This window comes from Gymnoscopelus microlampas (genome assembly GCF_963454915.1).
Source record: "Gymnoscopelus microlampas genome assembly, chromosome: 23".
NCBI classification, from domain to species: Eukaryota; Metazoa; Chordata; class Actinopteri; order Myctophiformes; family Myctophidae; genus Gymnoscopelus; species Gymnoscopelus microlampas.
The window spans coordinates 30,913,583-30,934,914 of record NC_139960.1 but is presented as its reverse complement, the minus strand read 5'-3'; the positions used below and the strand labels follow the sequence as shown (position 1 = coordinate 30,934,914).

The 21,332-nt window shown below is 42.2% G+C and overlaps 2 protein-coding genes across 3 annotated transcripts; both read left to right on the top strand.

Moving 5' to 3' along the window:
- The first annotated feature begins 122 nt into the window (after nucleotides 1-122).
- On the top strand, nucleotides 123-20,799 carry LOC311039993 (uncharacterized protein). Of its 2 annotated transcripts, XR_014600233.1 has the most exons (8): nucleotides 123-263; nucleotides 2,286-2,497; nucleotides 3,474-3,563; nucleotides 4,041-4,133; nucleotides 4,380-4,490; nucleotides 4,646-4,760; nucleotides 5,019-7,822; nucleotides 20,232-20,799. XR_014600233.1 is itself a non-coding variant. In XM_084050045.1 (7 exons), exons 1-7 carry the CDS (start codon nucleotides 239-241, stop codon nucleotides 6,791-6,793), a joined length of 2,421 nt encoding a protein of 806 aa, XP_083906171.1. In that variant the 5' UTR covers nucleotides 123-238; the 3' UTR covers nucleotides 6,794-8,403. The 2 variants fall into 2 exon arrangements, 1 of the variants encoding a protein (XP_083906171.1); XM_084050045.1 differs by lacking the exon at nucleotides 20,232-20,799 and having other exon boundaries at nucleotides 5,019-8,403.
- On the top strand, nucleotides 11,416-20,241 carry LOC311039994 (uncharacterized protein). Its single transcript, XM_084050046.1, has 7 exons — nucleotides 11,416-11,555; nucleotides 13,288-13,499; nucleotides 14,738-14,827; nucleotides 15,337-15,429; nucleotides 16,662-16,772; nucleotides 17,151-17,265; nucleotides 18,112-20,241. Exons 1-7 carry the CDS (start codon nucleotides 11,531-11,533, stop codon nucleotides 19,854-19,856), a joined length of 2,391 nt encoding a protein of 796 aa, XP_083906172.1. The 5' UTR covers nucleotides 11,416-11,530; the 3' UTR covers nucleotides 19,857-20,241.
- Nucleotides 20,800-21,332: the final 533 nt, after the last annotated feature.

Here is a 21,332-nt window from a genome sequence, read left to right as displayed (position 1 = left end):
AAACAGTGTAGGTAAACTAACAGGAAATTATACTTTTATTGTGTAGAACACTAGCCGGAAAAGCCTAGAACCTTTATTTTTGGAAATGCTCAACACACAATTTCTCTTCACATTATTCTGGTTGGCTTGACTGTGTTGTATAGTTTTTCTAGGATTTAAAACATACGGTCCCGTCGTTGGACGGTTGGTGTATTAATGTTCTTATCTGTTCAGTTACATTACATATCATCTGGGTGAAATGAATAAACGACGCAAGACTACGGGTAAGTTAGTTAGTTAATCATTCAGCTTAGCAAAGCCATGATGCCGCCGAGCCGAGCAGTGGAGAGCTAGCCCTGAAACATGATGGCGCATTGGCGCAACTTGTTCCTGGTTTGGGCACTTTCTCCATTTACAACCCGTATATCTACATAAACGTTCAGAGTTCATATATAAAGTGCTTACCCTACGGACATGGATGTAACAAGTTGAAACGCTTGGGTTTAAGTACTTGTATCTTCCGTATTGTTCAATAAAAAGCATTTTAATCCGATCGGCGGCCATTTTATTATAGTTATAATGTGTCAGAGTGCAATACACCTCCCAACCGATAGGGTCGCGTAGTTGAAAACATGGAGAAAATTCAAAAACAAATGGTCACCGATCAGATTAAAATGCTTTTTATTGAGCAATACAGATGATACGGGTACTTAGACCGAAGCGTTTCAACTTGTTACATCCATAGCCGTGAGGTAAGCACTTTATATTTGAAATCTGAACGTTTATGTAGATATACGGGTTGTAAATGGAGAAAGTGCCAAAACCAGGAACAAGTTGCGCCATGACGCTTCTGACAGACGAGCGTCATGCTAACCAAGGCTAGTGGAGAGCTAACATTAGATCCTATACGAATACCCCAGAGGGAAGGCCCTGATTCGACGCGTTTTGATCTTGTACATCTGCTATTTTCTGCGCCCAACCCACCCCGTCATACGATGAAGTACAACTCGGGTTTAAAATTGAGACTGCTTCTTCACGTTTATCTTCGTTCATATATGTTTTTGTGTAGAATATTATAATTACTATTAATGTGTGTTGCTGTTGGGTTGTGATTAATTCATACTCTCTCTCTCTCTCTCTCTCTCTCTCTCTCTCTCTCCCCCCCCCCCCCCCCCCCTCACTTTTAAGACTCAAACCTTTTCATGTCAGGGGGGTGACCCCAAAATTGATAAAACATTGGGCCTCGAACCCTGATTTGGAAAATTAAAATAAAATTGTGCCAGGCAGCTAGGGACCACTATAAAATAAGTTGTGTCCTTTTGTTTTACATTAATATTCTGTCTACACTGTAGGTGGTGGGGGAACAGTAGAGTTCAACTAAACTTTATTGATTGTTTATATCACATAGCAGTTTCACAGGTGTAAAAAAGTAGGGTAGGGAGGGTGGACAGTGCAAAACAATACAAAAACAATATAAATAGCTTACAATTGTACAACTACAAATAAAAAAGACACCAGGCTAGTCAAAGAAACTAAAACCATGCATTTCATTACATTTAGATATTAGACCATGACCACAGACTCTGCTCCGCCCTCACCATCGCTTTAGGGAAGATTTAAAAGAATCATAGGTACTGTTACTGTTAAGGTCTGTAGATATATCAGATAGCAATATGGGCAGTGTGAAACATAGTCCAGGGTCATTAAATGCCTTGGTTGCAGGTTCGGTGGTAGTCTCAAAAACAATGAGGAAAACGAGTGGAGATAGACTCGCACACCACAAAAAATATTGAAGTATATATGTTTTCTTTAAATGCTCAAAAAATCCTTTTGTGCAACGTGGGTTAAATTGCTGGACAAATGTTTCGATCATGTGACCATCGCTAGGGTTACATGAGCAGGGTTGCATTGCTCATGGGACGATCTAACATGCCGTGCAACAACCTTTTTGAACAGGAGCACGCACAGGCACATGCATAGCTTTAAAACAACTTTAAATTCACACCTCAACAAAGTTTTCAAAGGCTCCCGACTCACACCAGGTGAATTAACATACGTAGCCTAGATGCATATCAATTGTCCATTGTGTGACCTGTAGTGTAGGTGTTAAGCGACGTGCGCGTCACGTCATTAAAATAGAGTGCAACCACGTTCCAATTCAGCAATGCAACACTGCACATGAACCATGTCCACACACACACACACACACACACACACACACAGTAAATTTGTCACTTTACCTCAGCAGCCACTTTATTTGCCTGCACGGCACTAATTTGAGCTGTCGTCGACTATGTTCCATACAGGTGTGTCTGCTGCCCCTCTTCCTCTGGCCTCTCTGAGGTTGCTGGCCTCCCCCCTCCAGCTGACCTATGCCTACATCTGGCAGGTCATCCAGCAGAGAGACGTCAGACAGTACAGCAGGGTGGAGGAGTTTGTTGCAACGGTGACACAGACCCTTCCAGATCTTCTGAGTTTCAAGCAGGCCGCTCAACTCCTCCTGGGACTCAGAGCACGGGTGAGAGCTCTTTGCCATGCATGCACTGCATGCTCTGCAGTGTGAGTGTTGGAATGCATTAGAGACTGTGTCCTACACAGAAAGTGTTTTTTTTTTTCTTGAGTTAAGTGCATACCACCATTGCATCAATGGAATGGGCACACTCATTTATGGGCTGCTGGATATATATTAACATACCGGCTGGGCATAGTTTGCTCTCAATTTAACCCATTGAGACATGAAGCCGATGTCTCCTAAATCTCAACAGTTTTCTGAAAAACGTATGTTTCTATATCAGTGGTGCTCAATCTTTTTCACGTCAAGGACCCCCAAAAGTATATGTATTTGGCCGCAGACCCCCATCAAAATATTTTGTTCCAGGGACCCCCAAAAGCAAAGATTTGAGTTGAAAATGTTCGCTTTAAAAATATATATATTCAAAGATTTGCACACATTTTCACTATTTAAAAAAAATAGCAGATCTACAAGCTCGTAGCGCGGCACTCGGTGCCGCGCTATGAGCTTGTATATCTGCTATTTTTGAATAGCCCAAAGTGTAAAATAATGCTTTTTAGCTCAAATCAAAAAATGACACAGTTCCAGGTCTTAATGGGTTAAAACAAGCCTTAAATGGCAGATTCTCTTGTTCAAAGGCCATATGGCAGAAGTCCCACCAAACGTAAAAGGAGATGGGTTTCTCTTGCCACTGTTCTGCACTTATTATGTAAACGGTAGGTTACTGGCATTCTTAAACAAGTGCAATCCAAAGTGAGTGGGAGACTGTGGGGCATAGAAGTCCTCAACTTCATCTCAAATTAAAAAAATGTATGTGTTCAAGCCAAAAGGGGGAATTGGTTCCTATAATTTTGCGATCATCAAAGGACACAGAGTAACACTAAGTAGGGCAGAACTCAATTACCTGGGTAACTTAGTGACATTCCAACATTGACGTGTTTGTCAGGAAATTAAAATGGATCATTAAATCTATGTTTTATAGATCATTTTAGAGTTGCTCCAACCAGAGGCTACCCCTGATCCCAAAGCCATTCAGACTCTCATCAACAAGCTCAACGTCTGTCGCACCAAGGTAAGATTATGAATATGGGTTTACATTTTTTACTTAATTCTGAATGTTGATTGAGAATAGACACTCTTTTTCAGAAATGCACTGCAACCCATTCATATGATTAGACACATTCAAATCTGGTAGCTTCCCAACACAGTCATAATCTTCACAGTACTAAACGATAGAGCGTGGCAACTGGATTTGGATAAATATATTCTTTAAATAGAAATACAGACCTCCTTCATGATCGGTGATCGCATCAGACGAAATGGGCATATGGTGAATGGCTCTGAAAATCCTGATCAGATGGTTGGATAGATTGATAGATTGATACTCCAATGTGTGTTCCATGATCAAAAAAACATTTCATTTGCGTATGTAATTGAGTTGGCACCAGTAGTTTTGGGTACATTGAAGCAGAGTGTTAAATTATAAAATACTACTGTATGTTTGTTGTTTTATTTAATAAAAAAAACACTGTGTGTTGTGTTTCTGCAGAAAGATGCAGAGGTGCAGCAGTGTCAGACTAACTTCATGGTTCTGGTGCAAATGCTGCTTAAAAACTCAGCACAGAGGAAACAATTCTTCCAGGTAAAATGTTAACGTCAATCCATGTAATGAATATATACTTAATTATCTAGTCTTTAGTAATGACTAGATACACAACACAAGGCATATTGCACACACATGCACCCTGACACAATAAAAACAACAGCAGAATATCCTGGGTTATGTTGGTAGCTGATGGATAGTGCATTAACAACTTCATTGTAACTTAATTTAAACCTACCGTACATAACACTGTTAATTTGTCCTGGATATTTCGGATTGTTTTAGGATGTCTTCCCTGTGCGGTATGGTCCTAAGTTTGATACAGCTCTACAGGCCCTGATAGCAGGCCTGGTGTGTAAACTGGAACAACTGCTGCCTGTACCCAACCTGTCCCAGGTAGGTACAAGATACTTTCAAAATGTAATACATTGCATATTACTAGTTACCGCCCTTGTCTCTTGAAATTAGAAAAAGGTTGAAGAATCGCTGTTTTAAAGTAGTAACTAACTTAATACTCACTATTCATTGCTCTGTCTCCTTCCATCACTCAGCTTGGTGGCATGATCTCTACCTCTATTGAGGCATGTGCACAGTTCATCCCTGACCCCAGTGACCTTAAGACCCTCCTCAAGGACAAGGAATCCAATGCAATGCTGGGGAAAAATGGTAACTTTCATTTCAGTGTGTCATTTACATTTGTATATTTAGTTTAACATGATTACTTTACGTACATTAAATGAATTTATTACATTTATTTCAGTAAACTATTTTTAATGGACATTCAGCTGAGTATAAACTCTTGCCAGCATTTCAGGAAATTAAAGAGAGGAGCGTAAATCATAATATCATAAGCAGTAATGTCAAATATGCTGTGAAAATGACGTTGCATAGAATGTTAACTTATTGCGTCCCTCTGCACCACAGCCATCTCATCCAATGTGGGCGACTGCATTCTCTCTTCATTGACCTACTGCCCCGCCGCAGTGGAACCACCCAAGTCACCAGAAAGGGAAGAGACCGCCGCCACGAACGCTGCAAGCCCCGCCTCCTTCAGCGACACAGAGGATGTGGGAGACTTCAACTTGGAGATGTCCAGCGACTCGGACGACCATCAGGTGACAGAAACCCCCGCTACTCCCACGGACAGGAGAATGAGAAGCAGCGATGCTAGATCCACTGACCCTGCGGGGCAGAAAGATCAGGAAGACACTGTTGAGACGAACACTGCAGCAGCCACACCGGGAGCCAGCACAAGTCAGGAGAAGACTCAAGAGCTCTCTGGAACTCAAGAGTACACGCGTATCCAGGACAGAGAAGAGACTGAAGAGCTGCAGACAACAACCCCATCCGGAAATCCGCCAGATACACCAGAGCTACAGGAGTCTCCTTTAAGGTCGATCCCTTTGAAGACTGCTCACATGTCGATCCAGAATGCTTCTGCCTCGCCGAATGCAGGAAGAACAGAAACCAGCAGCCCGCAGAAGTTACAGACTCGACGAGTCACGCTGCAGCAGTGGGTCTCCCGAATCGCTACTAACTCCCTGTCACTCCCATCCCTTCCGCCTATTCCCCCAATCAAGATGAGAGCTGGGAGGGCAGGCCCTGAGAAGCGGGGACAAAAAGTGAAGAATAAACCCAAGCCTCCAGTACAAAAAGTGAAGAAGAAACTCAACCCTTCAGAAGACAAGTTTGCATGTGAATCTTGCGACAAGCACTTTCCCATCAAGTCTCTGCTGCTAGACCACAAGCTCATCCACACGGGTGAGAAGCCGTTCCTGTGTACAGTATGCGGAAAGAGTTTCAGGAACAAGGGCTTGCTGACCAAGCATCAGAATATCCACAGTGGTGTTCGGCCATACAGCTGCGACCAATGCGCCCGGGGTTTCATCAGCAAGGCAGCCCTCGGGAGGCACCTCGTGGTCCATTCCGGTCTGAAGCCCTTCCACTGTGAGATCTGTAACAAGAGCTTCACGCAGTCATCGTACTTCAAGAAGCACATGGAGTGCCACACGAGCCAGATTAGCTTTGCCTGCAACCATTGCGATAAGACTTTCCCAGCAAAGTTCAAACTGGAAAACCATCAGCGCTGGCACACGATGGACCGCCCGCACGTGTGCGAGCGCTGCGGCAAGAGGTTCCTTGCGCCCAGCATGCTGAAGAGGCACATGGGCTACCATACCGGCGAGAAGCCGTACCTGTGCTCGCACTGTGGCAAGACCTTCGTCTACATGTTTGACTTGAAGAGGCACCAGCTCTACCACTTGCCAAAGGTCAAGACGTCATGCCCCGTCTGCCAGAAGACGCTCTCCAAAATGAGCCTGAGTCTTCACATGAGGACGCACACCCCGGAGAAACCCTACCGTTGCCCTATTTGCGAAAAGGCCTTCAACACGGTCGGGAACCTGCGGGTGCACAAGAGGCTACACTCCAACGAGCGACCCTACAGTTGTGACGTCTGCGGAAAAACCTACAAGCATGCCTCCCACTTGAGCGCCCATAAGAAGTCGCATTCAAGCGAGCGGCCCTGGACGTGTGACATTTGCGACAAGGGGTTCGCCATCCCTGGTACTCTGAAGAAGCACATGCTGTCGCACTCCAGGGGGACCGTTCCTGGGCTCTCCAATAAACGGCGACATAAGAGCAAGCATAAGAAACACTCCCTGAAAAGGAAGTATGATGACGATGACGAAGATTATTGATGTTCTCAAAACATGCTTTTGTTTTTTTAATCTGCGTCAGGTTTTATCAACATGCATGCCATCCTCCAGCATGTTGCTATGACCCTATGATCTTCTTGTCACCGGTCAAGAGCATCATTAAGTCACTGGTTCCCAACTTTTTTTCCTTGGAGCCACCCCTTATTACATCTGATGAATGCTGAGACAGACATGTTAACCCCTTAAGTCCTGACCTATATACTTCTCATAAGGCGAATAGCAAAAATGTATGATCTATCATAGATCCACCCAAGGGGGGCCTGGACCCCAGGTTGGGAACCACTGCATTAAGTGTTGAGGCTTTTATTTGGGTCTCACCCACAGCTGCATATTCCTACGCTTGAAGGTGGTTTAACTAGTAGTTGGGCATTATGAAGACTAGGGCTGCGATTAGCCTAGCCATTAGCCACCAGCAGAACCTACCAACGAGAGGAGGGGGGGCATGTGGGAGGAGTAAATGGCTTTACAGACGGAGCGACACAATGCCTGCGTTTTCACTTGAATCAGCGGGTCTGAATCCATAGACAGACAATTGCTCTTAGTAAACGGCAGGCGATCTACGCCTGCTTCAGCCGTTTCAAATCCAAAAGTTGACCACAATCTAGTTCGTCACAGGCGGGTGTGTGCGTGAAACGAGAATGAACGCAACGGTTTCACGGGAGTGCGCCCGTTTGTCGCTCCGCCTGTCAGATTGCCCACGCCTCCATACCTGCCCGCTCGCCTCCCATTGAAAATGAATTCCTATGCGTGTCAGTTGTTCTGGTGTGAAAAGCCCTTAAAATGTACCATGTACCACATTGCATTGGAGGAGGCAGTTGCACAGGTTAAAAAAGAATGAAGTGCTAATATTCAAATGTATTTTCCCATTTGTATCCCATGGCATCGAACAAAGCTTTGATGCTTCAAAATAATTAGATCAGCCCCAACGAAGACTAGCCTTTTGTTTATCTGTTTTGATTCATTATATTCACTCTCATATTGCTGTTTTGATCCATTACATTCACTCTCACAGTGCCTGACAGTGCATTAGGTCTGACATCATGAACATCAAATTGCCGATCATGAGTTCCTCAATGTATGTAGTTTGTAATTGTATCACTTCCAGGTCAAAGAGGCACCAGGCGCCATCCGCTTCCCCTTTGTGAACAATAATGTCGGAAACCGTGAATCTTTTTACAATGACCTTTTTTTTTTATGGAACCATTGAGGGTTAAAAAGGGTCTTAATGCTTTTAACTCGAATAGAGTTATTAATGTAAGTGTTCTCCCACGGGGTATAATTAAAGGTAAAGTCCAAGCGTCCATGAAAAAGTGAATGTACAATGTCGAGGCGAGTTGGCTAGGATAGCTAGGTAACCTTAGGCATTCTGGCTTTTAATATTACAGTGTATGCCACGTTCCCTGGCTTAACAATACACTGCTAAACTCCTCAAAGTTTCTTAAACTTTGTAAAGAAGCTAGATGGTCAGTCATGTAATTTAATTTTGACATGTAACATTGGCCAGAATAGGCCCTCATGATGGTTCTGCCTGGCCCAGGAGGTCCAAGACAAACCACACCATTGTACGTATGAAGCTAAATAAAAGAAAATCAAATGAGATGTTGAGACCTAAATTGTTTATTTGGAGTGATTTTCAATACAATAAATGTGGAAGAATAAGTACACAGAATGTTGTCTGTAATTTAATCTAGTTAACATTTGAGGTTTCTCATGTGGATCCTCAGGCCAAAATAGGGTAACACTTGCTATGCATATTGCATACCATGTGTTAGAGCCATATATATGATTGTTGTTTCTTATTTGATGACGTCACTGCAGGGCTTGGTCAAGGCCAAAGTTGCCTAGGTATTTAACAAGGTCCCTAATCAAGCACAAGTGTTGCTTGTGGCAGAGGCAAACAGTTTTTTGACTGTTCTTGAGGGCTGGTGATCTGTAAGCGTTGACTATTTATCTTGCCTTATTATACCAGAAGTATAGGACTTTTGACACTATACCATGTCTATAATGCATTATAATCATACTAATAGTGCATTATAATCTGACTATAACACTATAATTATAGTTAGAACTCGCACTCATACTCATAAACTATAATAACACATTATAAAACAATTATTACAATTATAAAGGTCAAGTATAAATGCATTGAATTTGGCTTATAACACTCATAAATACTCATAATGCAATCATAATGGATTATAAAGCCTTTTATATTGACTTATAAGGTTATGTATCATAATACTTAATAATTACTGGTCACTCAGTGACCAGCGTATCATGATGCTCATAGTTGTAATACATTGAAATGTTTTGGATATTGCATTATAAACACTATTACAACTCATTATAGTGTGGTAGTACTAGTCACTATAAATGATCGTTGGGTACTTTAAGTTGACCCAATTAGACCTGGGTACTTTCTTATACCCTTCAATCCGAGAAAGCAGCTGTCATTTCTTTTTTGTCAAGGACCCCCAAATTGATATGTATTTGGCCGTGGATCTGATTTGTACTATTTAAATGACTGTGTGTCAAGCCTCTCTGTCTTAGAGACGGCAACCTCTGTGCAATCCAGCACAAATACAGTTAGGAAAGGGCCGGAAACAGTCTGGCAGGGGTCTGGCACAGTCTGGCTCTGGAGGGGATGATGTTCTCATGCATACTGACATACAAAATGTCATACAGCGCACTAACAATTGTGAGAAATATGTTGGTTACTCTGGCTGTGCTACAATAAAATCTTGTTGCAAGGTCTACGTGGCCCAGCTTTGAGGTCAGGAGCAACTGATCGACTAGGGGCATACATTGGACTGAATGATACTCAAATTTAGAAAGAAGCACTTCCAAAAACAGGATGGTAGCAGCATCAGGTAAGCCAATGAAATATTGTACTCTGTCAGAAGTACATCCGCGTATTTACATACGTGGATGTACTCAAGAATGATGCAGGAGCGCAAAGTACCAACGAACTGGCCAGATGTATGGAGAATCGGGATGACTGGAAGCAACGATGGAGGGCTCGTCTGAGGACGACCTAGAGAGAGTCAGAATTAGAAGAAATTTGACTGAAGGAAAAAGTTTGCTTTTGTTTCTCCAATTGTTTTTTCAATTAATCATTCTCTTTTCTCAACATGTTATTCTCTATCTCGAGCACCACAAGACTAGGGGTCTCTGTTGAATTACTAGGGGTCTCTGCAGTCGCAATGTCAGCATTGTGTAGTTCATCTTCACCACTGGTAGGGACCATTTGTTTCTTCTGTTTGGGTGGTTTGGATGTATAGCTGAGGTGGCCTGGGAAAGTCTTCCCCTCGTTCCATGCAAATCATGATGGCCCAGCAGTTTTGCCATTCGGGAAATGCCAACTGCACATCCTTGAGTTGCTGTTTGTGGTAAAATTGTCATGCTTGTAAAAAGAAGGGGGTATGAGAGACCAAATACTCAATAAAAAAATGTATTAGTCCTGTGCACAACAATTACAGCCAAGCAATTATTGCCAATGAAAAACTTAAATGTTAGACTCCCTCCAACAATATAATTTGTTTGAGATATGTCATTTGTTTGTTTGATATGTATGGGAAAGAGAAAAAAATCCAGCAGTACAAAGGTTTCCTGTGCTTTTTTTTGCAAACTGCTAATAAAGTATTCAATCAATCAATCAGAACAAAACACAACAAAACTTGGACCCGGAAGTAGTTCTGACGGTGGCGCATGCGTCAAGGCTTAACAAGAGAATTGTTTGAACTGTCCTTATATTTTGTATAAGAACTAGTGTATAAATGATACAAAAAGCTTTTTTAAGTCAATTGTTGGACTTGCACACAGCAGTCTATTCATATAAAGTGGAAATCATTAGGCAAATATTTGGCAATTATGAGGACTATCTGCTTTGTTTATGTTTTTAACGTATAGGGCAAGACCACTTTGGTAGATTGCTCCAGTGATTAGAAATTGTCAAATTGATAATTCAAAATATTCTCCTCATTGACTTACATTGTGTGGTACGCTGAAACAGCTCTCAAAGTCACTCATTTAGCACATAAACGAACGCGAACAAAGTTGATTCGGACAATATAGAACATCACCAAACCCAGTACTGTTTTTTTTAATTTTTATAAAAATGTCATGTTGATTTTGCCATTGTTATTATTAGGAAGAAAACCTGGACTGGATCCACGGATCTGGATCCGGATCTTCAAATAGTCAAATCAACAGGAAGTTAACATTTTTATAAAACAAAAAAAAACAGTACTGGGTTTGGTGATATTCTAGACTGTCTGAATCAACTTTGTTTGTGTTCGTTTACGTGCTAAAAGAGTGACTTTGAGAGCTCAGCTGTTTCAGCGTACAATGTAAGTCACTGAGGAGCATATTTCGAATAATGAATTTCTAATCAGTGGAGCAATTATATTTGATTTCTTGTCCACCTTTGGAGTTACATCGTGGCAAGGTAACTACACAACCCAAACCCCTACCAAAGTAAGTGGTCCTGCCCTTTAACTACTAGACAACAGGAAACTATACTTGTATTGTGTAGAACACTAACCGGAAAAGCCTGAGACCTTTATTTTGAAAATGCTCCTAGCCACAATATTTTTTTCACATTATGCTGGTTGGCTTGACTGTGTTGTATCGTTTAAATAAGGATTTAAAACATACACCTCGTTGGACGGTTGGCGTATTAATGTTCTTATCTGTTCAGTTACATATCGTCTGGATGAAATGAGTAAACGACACAAGACTACGGGTAAGTTAGTTAGTTGATCATTCAGCTTAGCAAAGCCATGATGCCGCCGAGCCGAGCAGTGGAGAGCTAGCATTAGATCCTATACGCCAGAGGGACGGCCGTTCGGACTGTAGTGGATGGATAGCTCTTTTCGATTATTAGTTTTGGAAAATAATGAAACTGTTTGAAAATGTTAAAAGTTAATTAAATGGTTTATAAATACATAAACAAACAAATGAAAAACATTGACTTGTTTATTTATTTTATATTTATTTATAATGAGACCACAGTAGTCTGTTCAGTAAAATGTGTTTTTTTTCCCCTCTTTTACATGATTATTATTAGAAAATGTAATTATCAACCCCAACGTAAAATTTTGTTTAATAAAACGATCTATTAAACACAATATTTAATTAAAACACTGCCAACAAAATAAATAAAACTACATGGCAACCAAGTAGCCAATCAGAGCCCGATTGTCCCTCTGAGCTGTGGGATGTAGACACCCGTGGGAACTTAGTAGTTAGCCTCTTTGCTAACTCGTCAGCTATTGCTTTGTTGATGTTGGGCTGGGCCTGAATTTGTGCTCCGTCCTGTGAAAAGTCAAGATCTGTGTGTCGCGCGCAGAAAACAACAGATATACAAGCTCACAACGCGTTGCGGATTCGACACGTTGTGAGCTTGTACATCTGCTATTTTCTGCGCTAAACCCACCCCGTCGTACGACGAAGTACAACTTGGGTTTAAAAATGACTGCTTCTTCACGTTTATCTTCGAATCATATATTTTAGTTTAGAATATTATTACCATTATTAACGTATGTTGGGTTGTGTTTGGATTTAAAACACAAGGTTGAATGCATGCTATATTATATAGCTAACTTTAGTTTTTACCAGACATAAATAATCCTTCTCTGTTGTATGACCTGTCCTCTGCTACCACGGCGTCGTTCAGTAATAATAGTAGTAATTCTGGTATGAATAGGCTATTGGCCATTCAGTCTGTCAGTCCCTCTCTCTCTCTCTCTCTCTCTCTCTCTCTCCCCCCCCCCCCCCCCCCCTCCCCCCCCGGCAGTGGTTCTCAGGGGGGGACCCCAAAATTATTCAAACATTAGGCCACAGACCCCGATTTAAAAAAATAAAATGAAATTGTGCCAGGCATCTAGCCAGGGACCATCATAAGATTTTGGTTTACATTAATAACAGAATTCTGTGTATACTGTAGGTGGGGGGAATAGTAGAGTGTGAAAACTATCAACTAAACTTTATTAATTGTTTATATCACATAGCAGTTTTGCAAGTGTAAAAACAAAGGGGTAGGGAGGGTGGACAGTGCAAAACAATACTAAAACTAGAAAATGTGCTCCTCGGAGCACAAGTCTCCGCCAGCAAATATTGGAATTTATTCCAAGATTGGAACTTTGATGATAGTGTGTACGTCATATGGCACATTGACTGCATTACCGTGGATTGCCTGTTGTCTGCCTCTTGGCAAGCCAACAAGTTTCATGAAGGCAATACGTTGACTTACCGACCTTTCCTCTAACGGGTGCAAATCCTGCAGTTCTCGGGGTATGGCGGCCCCCCCACACACACACACACACACACACACACACACACACACACACACACACACACACACACACACACACACACACACACACACACACACACACATACACACACACACACACACAGTAACTTTATTTGCCTGCTTTATTTGGCATTAAATACTTGGACTATCATCCATTCAGGTGCGTCTGCTGCCCCTCTTCCTCTGGCCTCTCTGAGGTTGCTGGCCTCCCCCCTCCAGCTGACCTATGCCTACATCTGGCAGGTCATCCAGCAGAGAGACGTCAGACAGTACAGCAGGGTCGAGGAGTTTGTTGCAACGGTGACACAGACCCTTCCAGATCTTCTGAGTTTCAAGCAGGCCGCTCAACTCCTCCTGGGACTCAGAGCACGGGTGAGAGCTGTTTGCCATGCATGCGCTGCAGTGTGAGTCGGTGTTAATTTTGTCGACTAAAACTATGATGAAAAATGTGCGTCGATTACCCTTTTTCACTGATAAAAACTAAGCTATGATGACTAAGACTGAATATATTGACAATTTTGACAACAAATAAAAACTAGACTAAAATGTTAGGGAGGGACTAGTGGAGAAGAGCTCCAGTAGAACTACAAGACAAGTCATTTTGGTTGCGCTCTGAAAATAGCAGATCTACAAGCTCAATGTGTCACGCTGTGACTCGTGAGCTTGTAGATCGGCTATTTTCAGCATGCAACCAAGCCATCAAGCCCTGCCAAAATATTTTTCTGTTGACAAAATCAACTGTAGATTTAGTTGACCAAAATCTTATATTTAGTCCATTAAAACTAGACTAAAACTACAACTTTTCAGATGACTAAAATATAACAAACTAAATGAATTTTATTCAAAAGACTATGACTAAACTAAATAAAAATTTGCTGTCAAAATTAACACTGGTGTGAGTGTTGTTTGATCAGAATGTTTCTTCTTGAGTTAAGTCCAAGTGCATACCACCGTTGTCACCAATAGACGGGTTTCCTGTTAGTAAACATGAGAGGAATATGACCGCGCAGAGGAGGGGGAAGCCTATGGGTGCGTTTGGAAATTACGCACCGGAGCACACTCGCCTATTAGTTTGTATTGGCCAGTGCGCTCACTGCCGCTCAGGGCTGTATTTTCGAACGCGCCTTTCACCCGGGCATGCGCAGATTGCGCATTCTGCTCTGTGATGACGTCGCGCGGAAATCCGTCTATAGAATGGGCACACTCATTTAAGGGCTGCTGGATGGACATTAACATAATGGCTGGGCACAGTTTGATCTCGATTTAAAACAAGCCTAAAATGGCAGATTATCTTGTTCAAAGGCCATATGGCTGAGGTCCCACCAAACATAAAAGTAAGTGGGTTGCCACTGTTCTGCACTCATTAAACGTAAACGTAAAGTAAACGGTAGGGTACTGGCATCCTTAAACAATTGCACTCTAGAAGTCCTGAACTTCATCTAAAATTAAAAGCCAAAAGGGGGAATTGGTTCCTATAATTTGCGATCATCAAAGAACACAGAGTAACACTAAGTAGGGCAGAACTCAATTACCTGGGTAACTTAGTGACATTCCAACATTGACGTGTTTGTCAGGAAATTAAAATGGATCATTAAATCTATGTGTTATAGATCATTTTGGAGTTGCTCCAACCAGAGGCTACCCCTGATCCCAAAACCATTCAGACTCTCATCAACAAGCTCAACGTCTGTCGCACCAAGGTAAGATTATGAATATGGGTTTGCATGTTTTACTTAATTGGGAAAGTTGATTGAGAATAGATACTTTTTTTCATAAATGCACTGCATCCCATTCATACAATTGACACATTCAAATCTGGTAGCTTCCCAACACAGTCATAATCTTCACAGTACTAAACGGTAGAGGGCTGCAACTGGGTTTGGATAAATACATTCCTTAAAAAGAAATATAGACCTCCTTCATGATCGGTGATCGCATCGGACGATATGGGCATATGGTGATCGGCTCTGAAAATCCTGATCGGATGGATAGATTGATTGATACTCCAATGTGTGTTCCATGATCAAAAAACATTTCATTTGCGTATGAAATTGAGTTGGCACCAGTAGTTTTGGGGACATTGAAGCAGTGTTCAAATTATAAAATGTTAAATTATAAAATACTACTGTATGTTTGTTGTGTTATTTAATACAACTGTATGTTTGTTGTGTTATTTAATAAAATACCACTGTGCGTTGCATTTTTGCAGAAGGATACAGAGGTGCAGCAATGTCAGACTAACTTCATGGTTCTGGTGCAAATGCTGCTTAAAAACCCAGCACAGAGGAAACAATTCTTCCAGGTAAAATGTTAAAAGTCAATCTGAAGGAAGCCGCCTAATCATGTAATGAATATATATTTAATTATCTAGTCTAGTCTTTAGTTATGACTAGGGGTGTGCCGATACACTAATTTCACGAAACGATACGATACGATATTTGGCTCACAACTTCGATACGATTTCGATACGATACGATACGCACTTTTTTTATTATGAAAATAAATGGGGGAGAAAAAAAGGAAATGCAAACAAATAATTCTGTTTTTGCATTATTCAGACATGCAAACTTGTAGCTTTTCAGCCGTTTTGAATCCAAATAGGGCAATAGTGTGACACCTGACCCGAAAAAAAACATGTTGTCACCCTTTTCACCTCGGGGCTGTTTGCATGCCTGATTATTTTGATTGGTGTAAAAAAAAAAAAAAAAAAAAAAAAAAAAAAATTCAAAACGATATTTTTTTTTCTCCAAAACGATACATATCGTCGCGAAAACGTATCGCGATATATCGCGGGACGATATATCGGCACACCCCTAGTTATGACTAGATACACAACACAAGGCATATTGCACACGCATGCCTGACACAATAAAAACAGCAGAATATCCTGGGGCATGCTGGTAGCTGATGAACAACTTAATTGTAACGTTGGTTCCGGCTGGTGTTCTTCCCCCGCTCTGCCCACAGTTTCCTGTCTCCCTACTAGTACTACCCACCTAAATGATGTAAAACAAAGTGAAAACAGTAGAATATGCATCAATTCTTACAGGTGGCATATTGTAAGATATCTATATTATTATTTTTGTATAATTTTGTCATAATCGACAATCGTTTCCATGTTAAAAATGTTCATACATAAAATAAGCAGAAATGGCTGATTTGTAGATCAGCTATTTCCGCTATTTTTAGCCTTTTTTGTGTATAAAATTAATAAATGTCATTTTACATATCTACCCTGTGAATTATTTTATTACGAAGCCTAAAAGGCAAACCGAAATATTTTTTTTACCCATTGGTTCCAATGTTCAATGCCAAAAACTCAATTAAATCGTTAATCGCAATTATTAGGGTGACAATTAATCGTCAACTTTGTAATCGTGACAGCCCTACACACACACACACACACACACACACACACACACACACACACACACACACACACACACACACACACACACACACACACACACACTTAGGTTAAACCTAATGTACATAACACTGTTAATTTGTCCTGGATATTTCTGATTGTTTTAGGATGTCTTCCCTGTGCGGTATGGTCCTAAGTTTGATACAGCTCTACAGGCCCTGATAGCAGGCCTGGTGTGTAAACTGGAACAACTGCTGCCTGTACCCAACCTGTCCCAGGTAGGTACAAGTTACTTTCAAAATGTAATACATTGCATATTACAAGTTAACACCATTTTTAAAGGACTGTCTGGTTCTCAACATCTTGTCCAGGGACCACCAGGGGCCCAAAGAAACCTTTACGGTTCTGTAACTCTGAGAAGGTACAAATGGAACCAAATGGACCTGTAGGGTCCATTTGGTTCCATTTGTTAAATTAACAAACTGAGGATTTTACAGGTCCCAGAGATAAGAACTGGTATGGAATGGGGGCCCGTGGCATATCACACTGGGGGTCCTTGTCTCTTGAAATTAGAATAAGTTTGAGAATCACTGTAATCACAGTAATAACTAACATAATACTCACTATTCATTGCTCCGTCTCCTTCCATCACTCAGCTTGGTGGGATGATCTCTACCTCTATGGAGGCATGTGCACAGTTCATCCCTGACCCCAGTGACCTTAAGACCCTCCTCAAGCACCAGGAACCCAACGCAATGCTGGGGAAATATGGTAGTTTCATTTCAGTGTGTCATTTACATTTGTATATTTTGTTAACATGAATAATTTACGTATATTAACACATCGGGTGCCAAACACGGTCTGAACCGTGTGTTTACTTAGTGGCGGTTCCGAAGCTTCGGTGCCGAACACGGTCTGAACCGTGATTTCAGTCTTTTTGTTTTTTTCGTTTTTCTCCGCGCGGGCGGGGCTAGAGCAGCTCTGGGAGCACCCATTGTAATCCTGCGAAGGAAGTGCCAGATCGCTCACCGGAAACACTTTTTTTTCCCCCATCCGGTTCCTGTCTATTTCCTACTTTGAAACGCCTATATCTCCGAATCTGTTTCCTGTGGGGAAAAACGGTCATGCGCGATGCGCGATCCCCCCCCCCGTTGTAACCCGCGAGGGGATGTTATGGTTCCAGCCTGTAGCCAGGCTCATGGCAGAACATGAATCGATGCTTTTTTTTGCGTGGATTTGCTTGTAACGCACGCGGAAACAACAAACAGCAAAGCGCAGTCAATGGGAGAATGCTGGCACCCACGGTAAGTTGTTATGAAAAAACGCTGGCACCCGATGTGTTAAGTTAATCTATTACATTGCAATATATTTTAATAATACTTGGACATTAGGCTGAGTTTAAACTCTTGCCAGAATTTCAGGAAATTAAGGAGAGGAGTGAAATCATGTCATATTTGCAGTAATATCAAGTATGCATAATCAATACTCTAAACATCCCACTATTATGGTCCTTAACAATGAATAATAAAACATAAGTATTTTTATTAAATACAAATGCACTTCTTAAAAAATGACATTACATAGAATGTTAACTTATTGCGTCCCTCTGCACCACAGCCATCTCATCCAATGTGGGCGACTGCGTTCTCTCTTCACTGTCCTACTGCCCGGCCGCAGTGGAACCACCAAAGTCACCAGAAAGGGTAGAGACCGCCGCCGCGAGCACAGCAAACCCCGCCTCTTTCAGCGACACAGAGGACGTGGGAGACTTGAACTTGGAGACGTCCAGAGATTCGGACGACCATCAGGTGACAGAAACCCCCGCTACTCCCACGGACAGGAGAACGAGAAGCAGCGATGCTAGATCCACTGACCCTGCGGGGCAGAAAGATCAGGAAGACCCTGTTGAGACGAACACTGCAGCAGCCACACCGGGAGCCAGCACAAGTCAGGAGAAGACTCAAGAGGTCTCTAGAACTCAAGAGTACACGCGTATCCAGGACAGAGAAGAGACTGAAGAGCTGCAGACAACAACCCCATCCGGAAATCCGCCAGATACACCAGAGCTACAGGAGTCTCCTTTAAGGTCGATCCCTTTGAAGACTGCGCACATGTCGATCCAGAATGCTTCTACCTCGCCGAATGCAGGAAGCACAGAAACCAGCAGCCCGCAGAAGTTACAGACTCAACGAGTCACGCTGCAGCAGTGGGTCTCCCAAATCGCTACCAACTCCCTGTCACTCCCAGCCCTTCCGCCTATTCCCCCACTCAAGATGAGAGGTGGGAGGTCAGGCCCCGAGAAGCGGGGACAAAAAGTTAAAAAGAAACCCAAGCCTCCAGTAGACAAGTTTGAATGTGAATCTTGCCCCAAGCGCTTCCCCTACCAGTCTCTGCTGCTAGACCACGAGCGCATCCACACTGGTGAGAAGCCGTACCCGTGTACAGCATGTGGAAAGAGTTTCCGGACGCAGGGCTTGCTGACCAACCACCAGAAGCTCCACAGTGGCATTCGGCCGTTCAGCTGCGGCCACTGCGCCCGGGGTTTCATCAGCATGGCATCCCTCAGGAGGCACATCCTGATCCATCTCGGTCAGAAGCCCTTCTACTGTGAGATCTGCAACAGGGGCTTCACGCAGTCCTCGTACTTCAGGAGGCACATGGAGTGCCACACTAGCCAGATTAGCTTCGCCTGCAAGCATTGCGATAAGACTTTCCCAACAGAGTTCAAACTGGAAAACCATGAGCGCTGGCACACGAGGGACCGCCCGCACATGTGTGAGCGCTGCGGCAAGAGGTTCCTCATGCCCAGCATGCTGAAGAGGCATGTGGGCTATCATATCGGTGAGAGGCAGTACCTGTGCTCACAGTGTGGCAAGACCTTTGTCTACATGTCAGACTTGAAGAGGCACCAGCGTTACCACACGCCAAAGGTCAAGACGCCATGCCCCATCTGCCAGAAGTCATTCTCCAAATACTCCCTGAGGATTCACATGAGGATGCACACCCAGGAGAAACCCTACCATTGCAATATTTGCGAAAAGTCCTTCAGCCAGATCGGGAACCTGCAGGTGCACAAGAGGCTACACACCAACGAGCGACCCTACAGTTGTGACGTCTGCGGGAAAACCTACAAGCTGTCCTCCCACTTGACAACCCATAAGAAGTCACACACAAGCGAGCGGCCCTGGACGTGTGACATTTGCGAGAAGGGGTTTGCCATCCCTGGTACTCTGAAGAAGCACATGCTGTCGCACTCCAGGGAGACCACTCCCGGGTTCCCCAATAAACAGCGACACAAGGGCAAGCATAAGAAGCACACTCTGAAAAGGAAGTATGATGATGATGGCAACGAAGATTATTGATGTTCTCAAAACATGCTTTTCTTTTTTCAATCTGGTTTAGGTTTTATTCAATGTCATCCTCCAGCATGTTGCTATGACCCTATGACCCTCTTGTCACCGGTCAAGAGCATCATTAAGTCACTGGTTCCCAACCCTTTTTCCTTGGAGCCACCCCTTATTACATCTGATGAACGCGGAGACCCCCCATACGTTCACGCACACACTTGTGTTGTTCGTTGCATTGTAGCGTTGTTTACATGTCCATGTGATGAAACTGATCAAGGAGCACTTCTCAGTGTCCCTACGTACGTCCCGTACGTCATTGTGCTTGACTGTAAATTCCTCAAGATGAAATTCAAAACCTATTGGTTTGTTTAGGTGTTTATGCACTGCGAGACTAAGTGCAGTGCATAAGGTCTGACAGAATGAACATCAAATTGACGATCATGATTTCCTCAATGTTTGTAATTGTATTGTTTGAACTCTCCTTATATTTTGAATGAGAACGGTGTATAAATGATACAAAAAGCAAATTTTTCATTTTTAACTCAATTGTTGGAGTTAGATTTTTGTCTTACACACAGCAGTCTTTCACACACTTGGAAATCATTATAGCAAATATTTGGTAATTATGAGGACTATCTGCTTTGTTTGTTTTGATTAATTATAACTCATATTGGCTAATTATGATGTGGATATAAGAACGCATTGTAAAATAAGTTACAGCCAAGAATGAATGTAAATATCAATCTGTATCTGGAAATTATTAATTGTTTGAACTAGTGTATTTTGAAAAAGGATGGGGAAAAAAATACGGAAAGCACATTTTGAATTCTTAGTAAGTCAATATTTTCAATATTCAGTGTGACAGAACCTGAAGTTTAGATGGATACAATGCCAATTGACGCTTTATTTACTGTTTGTTGGAAATGGGATATCTGAAGAAATAAAATGACTAAGTCTAGTAACACCATGGCCTCACTGTCCAATCTTTAGCTACTAATAGTAAGTTACTATGTGTTACTAGGTGTGCAGTTTGTGGACAAACCCAGACAAATCCCAATGTGGTGTTCTGTGGCGAAGCTGCAGCATTATACAGGTTGGTGTCTCCCAATTTTAGCAACATTTTAATTAGTGACCCAATGTGATTATAATAGTAATTAGTGAATTAATCAGTTATACCCCATAACTTGAGACATGAAAATGTCTTAACTTGAAATTTTAAGAGTTATTCACTTTGAAGGTGTTTGTCTCTTTTGAGCTACTGTCACGCCTCCTGGGTCCTGTCCTATGTTCTTCTTCCATGTAGTCTATTGTTTACACCTTTGGTTCTCAAAATTGGGTCCGGGGACCAGTGTTGGAAAAGTTACTAAAACATAGTAATATATTACTTATTACATATTACTTGTTTAAAAAGTAATATAGTTACTTATTACTTTAAGTCACTTTTTTTCTCGCCCCCAGTAATTGCATCCTTTCTCCCCAAAAGTCTGACTT